This window comes from Gossypium hirsutum, chromosome D08, assembly GCF_007990345.1.
Source record: "Gossypium hirsutum isolate 1008001.06 chromosome D08, Gossypium_hirsutum_v2.1, whole genome shotgun sequence".
Classification (NCBI taxonomy): domain Eukaryota; kingdom Viridiplantae; phylum Streptophyta; class Magnoliopsida; order Malvales; family Malvaceae; genus Gossypium; species Gossypium hirsutum.
Genome location: NC_053444.1, coordinates 58614959 through 58629055, shown reverse-complemented (window position 1 = coordinate 58629055; position 14097 = coordinate 58614959). Strand labels below are relative to the sequence as shown.

Sequence of the window (14097 nt, the reverse complement as noted above, 5' to 3'; positions counted from 1 at the left end):
CAGGCTCATTCTAATATAAGTTTACAAACAATAATATATAAGCCCACCCAACAGGGATAAGGCTTGGATTAAAAATAACAAAATTTCCAATTGTGAGACTTGAACCCAAGACCTTATACGCACACTCAGAACACTTAACCACTGAAATAAATACATATTTATATTAGATTTCACAAAAACAGACTTAAATTATTCAGGGCGTTACATGTGTGGCTTACATAGGCATGTGTCCAGCCCGTGTGGAAATGCCCAGGCCATGTGGCTCTTGAAAACAACTTTATTTATCTGATTTTGACTCGTTTTTCGCTCCTTTTACTCCCAAATGCTCTTCTAAGTATAGAAACATGAATTTAAAGGATTAAAAGCATAAAATTTACTAATTTGCATAATTAATCATCCAAAAATGCATTAAGAATGAGATTAAAATATGTTATTTTTATAGCTTATCAATAAGAGATTATGTACTCTTTTTCTTCATTAGGTTTTTATCCCACAGGGTTGTTCCTAATAAAGGTTTTAATGAGGCATAGTTTTTTCTAGTGGACATCCAAAGGGAAGTGTTACAAATAAATGTGGATATTCATATTCTAACCGCCCTCATTTATAAGGTAAAACCTCCCCTTCATTATGCAAGTTGTTTAATGCATGTGTTAATGAAGCACTTAAATAAGCTTCATTTATTGTATTGCATGGAATGTCAATTACTTATAAATAGAATCCTTACGTGAGTGAAATGAAAATATGAAAAAATTCTCCCGCATTTTTCATCCACCTTTTACTTATTATTTTTTATTAATTTTTCTATAACAATTTTAATATATTTTTATACATTTTAATTTTAATATACACAATTTATTTTCTCTATAAATTGTATATCTTAATAATGTTGTTAATTGAGTTGGTGTCACAAGTCAGCTTGACACTAACTCAGAATTAATGACAAAACCATAATAAATAACTGTAGTGCATTTAGTATTGCTTATCTGATGTATTTATGTGTTTAGCTTTCACTTTAGTCATAATTTAATCTATTTTTTTAATTTTAGTATTGTACATATTTCATGTGTTATTACGATTAATTAGTTTCAAACCATACATATCAATGCTTATTATATGTTACTTTTAAGCAAACATTTGTATTTTAAATATATAATTTTCACACGCATACACGTGTATTAAGATTTCTAATATTTATTTAAAAAGAAATGTGAAACTAAAAAACTACATGCACAATTAAATAAATTTTTTTATGATCATATAATAATTAATAATATATGTAGTATATATAATTTATTTAAGGGATTTTATTATTTTTAAGTTATCCAATTACGTTTAATGAATTAATAGTTAATTAATGTTACTTTTGTTATTATCTCATGATAATTAGTAGTATATAAATAAAGTATTAGTTAATGTGAATTTAATAATATAATGAATAATAAATTATATTTTTATTAATTTAAAAAAATTTCAAACTCATGTTTTATATATATAAATATATGTTTATAAATTAAAAATGAATAAATCCGCATATATTTGAATTATTATAGAAAACTATCATATTTAGATTTTTATTAAAATAAAATACTTTTATTTTTATTTGTTTTAGTTACTGGAATAGGAAAAAATATTTATTTTAGGTTATTTTAATTAATGATTTTTTATAGAATGAAAATAACTTGTTAGTACACAATAATTTGTGCTACGTACAAACTGTGCCCGCATGGCAAACCAAAAGTTGTTTATGCATCAATTTTTATTTGTCAGCAATTTTGTTTTTACTTTGCATTTATTTTTATGTTCATAATTATCTTATAATGGTTAAAAATGTGGGATATTCATGGCGGCATCTATCAATTTAATACAATACCTTTAGGATGTATTTGATAAATTAAAATTTTAAATTTTAAAGTATTAAATATTAAATTTTACGAGTATTGAATTTATATTAAAAATGTTCAATATAAATTAGTAAATATAAATACTGAATATAATTATGTTATTTGATAAAAGTAAATATTAATTTTTAAAAGATTATTTATTTTATTTTTAATGTTATTAATATAATATTTTATGTTATTTTGGATAGTTTTCGATGGAAGATAAATATGACAATTTGATTATCTTTTTCTTTTTAAATCATTTAATTCAAATTTAATAAAATAAAATAAACTTAATTATTTTTTACATTAAGTGATAAGTAGCTACTTATCTTATTCAATATTTTTTGCTGAAATTTTTATATTAAATAAAAATTAAAATGATGGTCAAATATATTTAAAATATTATTTTCAATGAAATGAAAATTTTCTATAATTTATCAAACTCACGCTTAAAAGATTTTAAGATAGAGAAGTTTTATTTGAAGTATAACTCTCGAAAAGTTGTTATCCCTATAATAACACAAGCTTTCAAAACATTCTAATCCAAGCATAAGAGATAGAGTTTGAAGATAATATAAAAGACATGAAGATAATGTATTCAAAGAAGCTTATAGATAAACATTAAGGTAAAACTTTAAAAGCTTAATGGATTTTATTCACATTATATGAATACAATTTTATTAAGTGCATTTATTGTTTATTCATATTAGGAGAGGTTGTTTGGCACTAAATATACTAGGATGAGGTTTAAATAATTACGTGTACTAAAATTTAAGAGTAGAACTTTGTTTGAGCAAGACCAACTTTGTGGTGTTGTTTCGACAGTATTTATGCCACAACTTATAATTACCCCAAGAAGTTGCCATAACTTACATCCAAGTGCATTTTCATTACCCATTAATTATTACACTCTTTCGATATATTGTTAACTTGAAAATATTATGCGTCAAAGAAAAAAGATTCAAAACTTTACTTATTATTCTTAATAAATCCAAAGCATGAAGCTCGGAGTAAGGATACATGTTTAATATATATAGCGTGACAACATTGAGAAATTAATTTAGACAAACTTATAACAATGGATGGTTTATTCAAATCCAACATACCAATAATACTACACTTTCACTTTTCCATAAAATACATAAACCCAAAAATAAACACTTGAATAAATAAAAAGCACTACACTTATTTAGTATCAATTCGCAACCAAACAAACACTACAACAGGGAAACAGACAGTTACCGTTGCGAACTAAGCATGAAAAACACTGAGAAAAGAAAGATTTTGGAAGAGTGATCAGGGACATTGGAAGCCGGATGGAACTTTTTTTGAGCAGACATTTAGAAGCAAGCTGAGGGAAACTGGGATATTAAGATTGATACCCAAAATGTTGCCTTTGATCGCTGTGCAAAGGCAAACAGCAGCTTCAAGATCAGCAAGGCCTTTGATAAGGGTGCAGCAAGGTTGAACTGGGGGTGACCCAACAGTTACATTGACTAAACCAAGCACCTCAGCACATACACCTAGTTTAAGGGTATTTATGGGGCACTTTCCTTCCGCAGCAGGAGTTGGGGAGGGAGTGGGGTTTGGTTTTGGCTTGGGGGAAGGGCAAGAACAATTAGCACTGACAAGTGAAAAGAAGAGAATGTTGAGTGCAAAAAAGAGGGCAACCGATGCCGATCTTTTTGAAGCCATCTCTCTCAAACCTTAGGAGCTTCTTGCCTAATGTAGAAGTTAGGGTTGTATAATGTCTGAGAATGGGGATGGTGAATTTGGAGAAAAGAATGGGGTTTTTATAGTGTTTTAAGAGGGCAACTCGGTTGTTTAATAACGTAATACCTTAATTAATAAAATTTGACTGTAAATCAATTCACTTCTTGCAATTTGAGCTGGCTGAGGCAGAAGATTTTTGGTTAACTTTGGACTTTTGTGATGTGAGGTGGAGATTAAGGTGTTTCCATGTTACCACTGGTTTCCTAGCATCAAATCATCCGATTTGTACAGTAGTTCATCTTAAATAACACCCACTCATCAGCAAGATTAACATGTTTGCCTCCCGACCTCCAATCATGGAAGAAAATGGGACCTTGAAATCAACTAATCTATCTATATTATCCATCCTAATAGCACTATCAAGCTAATTTTTGGACAAAATGTACTAAATTTAGTGTTCAAACAATGGGATGTTTCCATTGTCTTTAGTTAATAGTATAAATATCTAATTTGTTTACTTTTATTTTACAAAATATCTCCTCTTATCCAAACTAGGTATATTATAGCTACAATGTACTTACAACAACTAAACTAACTGCTGAAGACAAAATGAATACAGATTTAGAACAACATAATTACTTCACTGTTGAAGGCCAGCTTGTCAGACCTTCGTATTGATCTTCCGCTACATTTTTTGTTTTGATTGCGCTACGTTCCAGTCTTGACCGTATCCTGCATGTCATGGCATGTTAATCCATTCACATATTCAAAATCCCAATAAATTTTGCAGTAAGAAACTGATCGTAACGAGCTAATGATCCCAATCCAACAAAAGTAGTGGTTTCTAATTTGGATCTGTTGAGGATGAATCAGTATAAATAACAAAATAGAAAAGGTAGAAAATAACGAATACAAATATTTTATGTGAAAAATTTTTCCAAAGAAAATAAAAATTACGAGGAAATGAGGTTTAGACTTTTAACTAAATGAGTAAACAAATAAGAGTATAATATAGAGAAAATAAACATTAAACGTATTAAACGCACATTATCTAAAGCCTTGAATACAAAGATTAAACTTTCATAGAGTTCTCTAAAAAAGGGTACAAAATACTCTCTATAGTTATCACAAAAATTTTCACCAAAACTCATTAGCGACTACATCTTGTAGCCGTCAAAGAAAAGCCCTTGTTGATTGGCATGTATAAATCAAGGTTACAAAGATCCTTTAAATATATTCAATACTAAGGACTAAAACGACTAAAATAACCCTGAAGTAATCAGAATTCAACTGGGAGAAGAAGTTTTGTTGAGTTGTACAAAACGTGGTTGCATAACATCAAGAATCATCGTAATGTCGTGACGCGCCGACTCTCCTCGTCATGACATCGTTGCCACGTCTATTGTCAAAAACTGTCGCGTCATCCCGATGTCGGAGACCTCCTCATCTCGACGTCAAACCTATTTTGGCCCTCCTTCAGTTGTTCATCGATTCTCGTCTAAGGTGTCCGCAATGTGTTTGATAAATGCGGGACAACCCACAAATTTTTACCTTGACTCGTATTTATCACGTCTCCTTTTCCATGCCCTGTTACGAGCCTAACTCAGATTTTGTAGAATGTCAACCAAGTTTAAATTGTGCTCGAACTTGAAAACTAAAAGACTTCTAGTCATCAAATCAAAGTTGTATAATGCAATAAGGGTCAGTAATACCCGAACAATAGAGAAAACATCAACTCTCTCCACCTGTCTGTAACCCTCTGTGACCAACCTTGCCTCAAACATTCTGCGAACCATTCGAGTTCTAAAGATCAAATGGGCATGAAATTCTTATCTAAATCAGACACATATCTGATATTTGGTATGACTCCACCTTCAACCAGATTATATGTGGAGAACAATGAATCATCATATTTGTCTTCAGTCACATCAGCTACCTCCGTAATTATCTAAAACTGTCAGAAACTGAAATTTGTGATCCTTTCGAACTTCTCAATATCCAATTTACTAGGTACCGACTCGTGTAAACAACGAAATAGAAAATGTAGAAAAGAATGAACACAAATATTTTACGTGGAAAACTCCTTTGAAGAGGATAAAAACCACGCGCAAATGAGGTTTCGACTTTTAACTAAATGAGTAAACAAATGAGAGTACAATATGAAAAAAATAAACCTTAAATGTACTAAACATACATTATCTAAAACCTCGAATACAAAGCCCAAACTCTCATTGAGTTCTCTCAAAAAGGGTACAAACTACTCTCCATAGTTATCACGAAAATTTTCACCAAAACTCATTTGCAACTACATTTTATAGCCGTCAAAGAAAAGCCCTTGTTGATGGGTATGTCTAAATCAGTGTTACAAATGCCCTTTAAATAGGTTCAATACTAAAAGCTAAAACAACTAAAATAACCCTGAAGTAATCAAAGTCTAGTTAGGAGAAGTCCTATTGAGCTGTACACAACGTGGCTGCATAATACTAGGAATCGTCATGATGTGCCGACTCTCCTCGTCATGATGTTGTCGCCACATCTATTGCCAAAAACTATCGCGTCGTCCTGATGTCGGGCCTGTTTTGGCCCTCCTTCAGTTACTTGTCAATTTTCGTCTAAAGTACTTATAATGTGTGCGATGAATACGAGACACGCCCCACAAAACCATTCAATATTTTTTCCGCATATCTTTAATATATCTTATAGAGAATCTTACTTATTTGTGGCAAAGCAACATTAATTGAACTATTGAACTTCAGATGCTTCATTATTTTGATTATTTTATAGTGAATTCTTTAATTTTCCACTATTATACTCTTGAGATTTGTTCATGTTTACTGCTAACAAACCCTTTTTGCTCCTACGTGCATATCTTCTGGCAAGCAGATAGTCTTCCATCATATTCTTCTTTGGCATGTTGTCATTTTGGAAAGAGCGTCACGGGTGAGCCTAGAACATTACAATGGGTTCCACCAGAGATTCATTTGAAACTGTGCCCTCATTTGAAAAAATTCCATTTACAATAATATATGTAATTGACATGACCTGATGATTTTTTTTTTCTCCTTGTTGATTGAAACCAGAATTTTGGTCCAATTACAGAAACTGCTGAAACTTAAATCAAGTCAATATTAATTATACCTTCAAACTTATCCAAGCAAGGTCGATTTACTTTTTGCCACGACTGTGTGTTGATGTGATGCGTTCAATAGAAAAACAAAAATACAGCTTCCCATTCGGCTGTGGTGGACAATATATTGTCATTATATGTATGTATGTATGCATTGAAGAACTTGAACTTATCTGCTTTGACATCTTGTGGGTAAACTTCACAGATGTGATTCAACATACTGTAAACACAGTTTCTTAATATGTAGTTTATTCCTTCGGATTTCATCGTCAAACAAAGTTTACCATATCATTTACTCAAGTTTCCTGCTCTTAAAATAATTTATTGGGCAATTTCTTTTGTGACCACAATCTCCATCTCTATTAAAGAGACCTAAAAACTTGAATGAATTCACGTATTAACTTAATACTCCAGTATTAAAACAATTTTTTATAACATTAAAAATAATGAATTTAAATTTAAATTTAAATTTAAAATAAAATATAATAAATTTTATTAAAAATGGTATAATGAATTTGGCATTAAAATATAATAATGTTTTCATTTTTTATTATTTTAGTTTTTTTTACATAAATTTGGCATTAATCTCTTAAAAAATCAAATAGCTTTTTTTAATAAAAATATTAACTAAAACACTAACTTTTAATAATGTTAGCGTGACAATTGGTATGAAAGTCTACATATACTTCATGTTGATATAACACTATTTGTCTTATATGTCACGTCAATAAACAATTTAAAATTTATAAAATATTCAAAATTCAAAAAAATATAAAATTTTCATAATTTTTATAAAAAAAATTAGCATAAATTAACGTGGATTGTCATGCTGCCTTCTATGTTTAAAATTTTAATGTTTTAGTTAGCATTCCCGTTAAAAAATAGCAATTCAATCTAAAAGGTTGATAGTTCAATTCGACTCTTTTAAAAAGATTAAGGACCAAATTTAGCTTAAAAAAAGAATAAGAGTCAAATTGACAAAAGACGTAAATGTTAAAGCTAAATTTGTCTCATAAAAATAAGATCTCCTCAAAATAGATAATTTTTTTTCCTTTTATTCAAACAAATCATATAAATGGTTAAAAATTACAAAATAAAATTAGTTTATTGCTAAGTCATGTACTAAGATTATTGAATGAAAAAATACACTCACTAACAAAATTATTTTAGCGATTTCAATTAATTGTATGAGAAAAACAGATAATTATTCGGTATATTGATAAAAAAAATTCATATCATGTATCTTTAAATTTAATTTAATTTTAAAAAATGGTTTATGCATCAAATAATTATAATAAGAGAATTTGTTAATTAATTAAGGTTTTAAGAAAGGGAAAATATCATATTTTATCCTGTCGTTTTTCAGTAAAATGATTAGCAAGCCTTGAAAGATTTTGCTTTTAACTTCTCAACGAAAAACAAAAGAAAGAAAGGGACCAAATTGATTAATATATTCCAAATATTTTTATATCAAGACCGACTTCAATAATCAAACAAATTTAGTTATACTTCATATTTTGCACTGCAGATTTATAGAAAATCAACTGTTCAACCCATCTTTCATATAACTAAATATTATATCTGCTTGAAAAAAAAAGTAAATATTTTTCTTCTACAAATGGGAAATGCCCGCCGCATAACATCATCATGAAGTAACTTCTCCGTACGTGTGAAGAACCTGCACCTCCCACTCTCTATCCATCATCTCGGATAACACCATTTGAATTATCAATACTACCGATACCATTGAGAGCACTGATTACCTCCAAGCTGTCACACGCCAAGATTACTCTGCGCTGCCCAAGGTTTCCATGCCTGTTGTAATCCCTCAAGAGCGCCCCATGCTTCAGCTTTCGAAACTGAACAGCTACCAATACATTTAGCAAACCCCGATATCCAGGTACAATTGTGGTCGTGAATTACTCCCCCAACGGCGGCCATGTTGGAGCTCTTTTGTAGCATACCATCAGTATTGATTTTAAACCAGCTTTCCGGTGGCAAGGACCATTTTACCAGCAGCATGCGTTGTTTGTCGCAGTCCCACGCGCAAATTCTTGTAATAATCGCCGACTTATTTCCCAACCTCTCTCATAGTCAAACATGATTCGGATAAAAAATTGCTTTGTTTCGCCGACGCCAGAGACACCAGCAAATGACGCTAAACTTAAGACCCCAATCCGAACTGTCAATCGCAAAGTAATCAGGTTGGGATAAGTTGGCATAAACCCATTCCTTTATGTTCATTTATTCAGGTCGATGATTCGAACCCAAATGGTGGCAGCAACTACACATTTACGCAGAACATGACTAGTGTCTTCCGTTTTTCCATTTTAAAACCATGCCAGTTTTTAAAGAAAGCTCCCAGACACTCGTAAAAGGTTGACACTGGAATTTCTCCCGCTCCACGCTTCTTAAGGGGTTAGATTATTCACATCCTTCATTAGCGAGCAGTTAGACAAACAAACTGTACAAGAAACAACTTTGGCCTAAAATTCTTTGAGCATATTATTTGCTTTCATCATACATCTGGCCACGTTAAAGAATAATTTTATTTTCCTTTTTCTACACCATTTGTTGTGGCAATCTAGGTACCATTAAAGGATGACAAATTTTATATAATTTACAAAAGTCATTGACTTCATTAGAAGTGAATTCGTCTCGGACCTTAAAAGTCTTTATCATATACCCATTCTCTTTTTCTACAAGAATTTCAAAATTTTTAAATGCCATAAATGATTCATATTTTTGCTTCAATAAGTAAACCCAAGTCTTCCTACTATACTTATCAATGAATAGGAATAATTTTTTTTTTTACCAAATGATGATGGATTGATTGGTTTACACACATCGCCTCACATAATTGATTAGGATGGTTAATGGTCGACATACCTTTAACTATTTTCCTTTTTCCAAGAATTTAGACTACTCAAATTCAATGGTTGAATTTCACGTGCAAACACCATGATTCATTCTTGACGCTAGCCTTTAAGTACTTTGCTCCAATTGTCTTGAGATTCAATATAAAAAATCTTATTATTTGGCATGGATACTTCAACAATTAAGTTAACGTTTTGATCTCTTAGTTAAAGACAACAATTTTTCATGTGAATTCCATAACCTTTCTCAAGGAGTTGTTCTAAACTCAAAATGCTACTTTTCAACTTGGAAACATAGTAAAAATTGTTCATAAGGCTATGGCTACCGTCTTTTAGAGAAATTGGAATGGTATTGTTCTTTCAATTTGGACTTTCTATGAGTCTCCAAATGATGCATTACCTCTAAGATGAAGTCAAAATTGTTGATACGGGGGCCGCAATATTTTTATAAAATATATATGTTAAAAGTAGACTTGGCTCTTACGAGCTAGGTTTATTTTTAACAAGATATTTTTAAATTCAAGATAAGCTTAATTACCAAAATTTAAGGTAAGACAAAATAAGTTAAATGTTTAATTTGTATTAGATAGTATAATTATTTAACTTTATTTTTTACCTAATTAATATTTTGATACGGTTTATACTTAGATATTACAAATATTAAACTTTATTTTACCAATTTAATATTTAGATGCTACTTTATATTAGTTTAAAATTAAAATAAAAATGTTACTAAATTTATCATAAAAAAATATAAGATTTATAAAGGAAATCAAATTTAAAAACTTTGGGGGCTCAAACACAAATTTATCCTTTTTCAAACACTAATTATAATATCAAATTAAAAAATTAAAACTTAAGGGCCTTCAAAAATAATTTTACAAAATTTAGGGCAGAACACAAATTTTTCCTTTTTTTAAGCACTAATTATAATATAAAAATAAAAAAATAAAACTTAAAAGGCATTCAAAAGTAATTTTACAAAATTTAAAGGGATTGTTCGCCTCTGCTCTAATCTTCTCTTCAAGCTCTAAATAGGTCTCTATGTATCCACACATGTGATTGCTTGCTCCATTGTCAATATATCATATGATTTCATTATCCTTTTCTTCATTCGTAAGTGTTGGGAAAAAAGTTGGTTGTTCCGGATCTTACTTATCTTTAATGAAATTGGCTTTTTTCTTTGTTTTATAAGGTTCATTTTGACACTCCCAGGAAAAATGGTTAAATTATGGCAATTGTAACATTCAACATTAGACTTATCATATCTTTTTTGTTTGATCTCAAATAATACCTCTTCCTCCTCCGCTTACTTTTTCACTATTTCTAGTTGATGGGCTCCCATTATCATTGTCACTGTTATTATTATCAGCCCTTCCATATCACCCTTAACCAAAACCATATCCTTGTTGTAGAACCCAATTCTTGCCCGGGCCCAAAATTTGCCTGAAACCCAATTACAAATAGAAATAAAATACCCAACCCAATTACTAAATTCACTCTAACCTAGCAGGCCCAAAAATTAAAAAAACCTAGTCCAAGCAACCTAAAACATTTCAGCAGAAAAAAACCTAGCAGCCCCTACTGCCCAGGTGCGCCGCTCAGCCTCCTCGCACGTCCCTTGGCCACCGCCGACGCTCGCCTATCACCAGCCAACCATGCGTCTGACATCCTCTGACACCTGCAGAGAGAAATAAATGCAAAGCAACAAGAAGAATCCAGCAAAATAAAGAGCAAAAAAACAAAAAATGAAAACCAACGGTTGTAGCTTGGCTATAAAAGCCGAAACATTCACGCTGTCATTTTTTTACGCACATTAGAAATCAAAACAACAAAAAAATAGAAGTTCAAAAAGGTTAAACCTTTACTGTTTTCTATTCGTTTTATTTTCATTTTATTTTATTTTTACCTTTTTCTTTTTACAACTTCATTTTAATAAGAAAAATATAGATATAATAACAAAAAAGAAGAGGGAGCGCACCTGAATCGCTCTGTAGCTCCGTCGACGGATGTCCTCTCGCCGTCATGGGAATCGGGTTTAAAAATGGGGTGCAAGGTTCTTCGTCTCCTCCAGTCGAAGCCCGACCTCATAGCCCTCCTAGAACCGGGTTTTAAAAGCCCTTCATCACGCTTCGCCGGCCGTCGGGTTAGTGGTGGTGCGCCGGACGATGAACGGCGGAGGGAAGCCCAACCGCCGGAAGGCATGGGAAGGGTATTTGAGATAGTTCTGCAGATTTTTTCTAATGAGGGGAATAAATGAACAAAAAAATAAAAAGAGGGCTTAATTGGAGAGATGAAACGGCAGTGTTTTGGAACCCACCCCAGATGCAAAACAACGTCGTTTTGGGGGGGGAATCTACATGTTTGGTTCTTTTGGTTTATTTGTGCGGATAGTCCCTCTGCATTTTTTGTTCTTTTAATCCAGTCCATTTTTTTACTTTCTTTCCTTTTTTATTTATCCGCATAATTTGTTTATTATTTCGTTCTGACCCATGTCAAAACGCACAGCATAAGGGACTTCGGGCATTTATTCTTTCGCCCCTTGATACTTTCAGCATGTGACGAATCAGTCCTTTCCTCCATCTTTTAATTTTTGATTATCGCCTTTAATTTCATTCTGATTTCAATCACGCCCATTGTTCCTAGGCTATTTATTTTTGAACTTCCCTATATTATTTATTTCCGAACCTGTTTTATTTTTACTTGTTCAAGTTTCTATACATTTAAAAAAATATGTACATATATTATCTCTTCTCATTTCCGGTTTTATTAGTATTTTCAAATTCCTTTACTTATTTATTTTAAACTTTTATAGGATAATGTAAAAAAGGTTTCTTAGCTATTCATCTTAGGTGCTATATATATATATAATCTTATGTTAATTACTTTCAAACTGTTTTGTACTTTTTTTACTTTACCATTTATTTTAACTTATTTATTATCCATTTCAAGATTTTATATATTCCTTATTTTATGCTTTCATATGTACATATATGTTATTATTTATTTTAAAATTTCGCATATATAATATTTTTAAATTGTTTTGCATATAGTTGTTTGCTTACTTTTTTTTATATTATTTATTCAAGACTCATTTATTATTATTTTAAATTTGCTCTACATTTTATTTATTTTAATTTGCTCTATACCACTCATTTTTGAAACTTTTATATATGTTATTTAATTTATTTATCTTTGGTTATTAATCCTAGTATTCAAATAATGTATGTTGAGTGTGTATTGTCATTGTGTGTGCCATAATTAGTTTACTCGTATTTTCATATTATTGTCATACATTTGTGTAATTATCCATGTATCATTATTCCATGTTTATTATTATATTGTTATTTCACGTCATCATATTGTAAATTAAACTCCGACATAGTCATCCAACTTAGGTTACTTTATTTTATTCCAAACAAAATAAATGCTTACCTTCAAATAGATTACCCGCTATTATTCGAAATGGAATTTTGCTAAATAAGTCAATATTTTGCATTTTGAAAATTCAAGAAATTGTACCCTAACTTACTGGGTCTCGATTTTCTCGTTAAACCTAAATAGCAAAATATCCTTTTAAATTTCCAAACACATAAAATTTCAAAAATAAAGGTAATATTCTATATTTAGAAAATTCGAGAAATCGTGCCCTAACTTACTGGGCTTTGATTTTTCTCGTTGATCCTAAATAATCGAATATCCTTTTAAAATTGAAATAAAGGAGGTTTAAATAAAAATAAAAAATAAAAGGCAAGCTTACTTCCAAAATATGAGGTGTCGTGTCCTAACTTACTGGATGTGACATCTTGTTACTTCAAGATAAGGAGACATTTTCCATTTTGATTTATTTGAGTAATTTCAAAATAACACATATAAAGAGGGATTGTATTTTTAAATTCTTTTCGAGTTTTTAATTTTCGACACAAAGACACTAATTAATCAACTAGGTACCAATTTTGGGCGTTACGAGGGTGCTAATCCTTCCTCGTACGTAACCGACTCCCGAACCCATCTTTCTGAATTTCGTAGACTAAAAAAGCGTTATTTTAATAAACCAAATCGTTTATTTAAAATAGCCATTTTCTAAGGTGACCCGATCACACCTCATCAAAAAGGATTAGTGGCTACTCCCATTTTTGTTTTTATTTTTTAAAATCCAAGTCGACCCCGTTTTAACAAAAAAAATGGTGTCAACAGCTTGGCGACTCCACTGGGGACAGTCACGAGAGTTAAGCCGCGAGTTGATTACTTTTTGTCTTTTCGTCGAAAATTGAAGATTTGGTTTAAATTTACGATTCTTTCTTTGCATTTCATTCGTCTCTATTTCGGTTTTTATCATTGTGATTTAATTGCTGTGGTAGTTTAAGCTTGGTATATTGTTGTATTGCATTGCATGACCTTGGGTCGCACCCTTTTAAGTGGGAGTGAGAAGCTACTCCTTCGTGAGGTTTTCACCTCCATGCAGGATAGCGAACCGCTTTTAGGATACATCCATACC

At 30.9% G+C, this 14097-nt stretch overlaps 2 protein-coding genes across 2 annotated transcripts; both read right to left on the bottom strand.

Moving 5' to 3' along the window:
- Positions 1 to 2953: 2953 nt before the first annotated feature.
- LOC107929337 (14 kDa proline-rich protein DC2.15) lies at positions 2954 to 3867 on the bottom strand. Its single transcript, XM_016860735.2, has one exon. It carries the CDS (start codon positions 3576 to 3578, stop codon positions 3180 to 3182), a length of 399 nt encoding a protein of 132 aa, XP_016716224.1. The 5' UTR covers positions 3579 to 3867; the 3' UTR covers positions 2954 to 3179.
- A 6734-nt stretch (positions 3868 to 10601) lies between these two features.
- Positions 10602 to 11805, bottom strand: LOC121219891 (uncharacterized). The gene is made up of 2 exons (XM_041098600.1): positions 11581 to 11805; positions 10602 to 11280 (listed from the first exon to the last, which is right to left on the bottom strand). The coding sequence occupies exons 1-2, from the start codon at positions 11802 to 11804 to the stop codon at positions 11181 to 11183; spliced, it is 324 nt and encodes a 107-aa protein (XP_040954534.1). The 5' UTR covers position 11805; the 3' UTR covers positions 10602 to 11180.
- Between the last annotated feature and the right edge of the window lie 2292 nt (positions 11806 to 14097).

Bases quoted from the DNA above. Each gene is read 5' to 3' on its own strand.
- LOC107929337 (XM_016860735.2), bottom strand. From the start codon at position 3,578: ATGGCTTCAAAAAGATCGGCATCGGTTGCCCTCTTTTTTGCACTCAAC.
- LOC121219891 (XM_041098600.1), bottom strand. From the start codon at position 11,804: ATGCCTTCCGGCGGTTGGGCTTCCCTCCGCCGTTCATCGTCCGGCGCA. The intron at 11,281-11,580 runs GTGCGCTCCCTC...TTCTCTCTGCAG, and splicing joins GGAGCTACAGAGCGATTCAG to GTGTCAGAGGATGTCAGACG.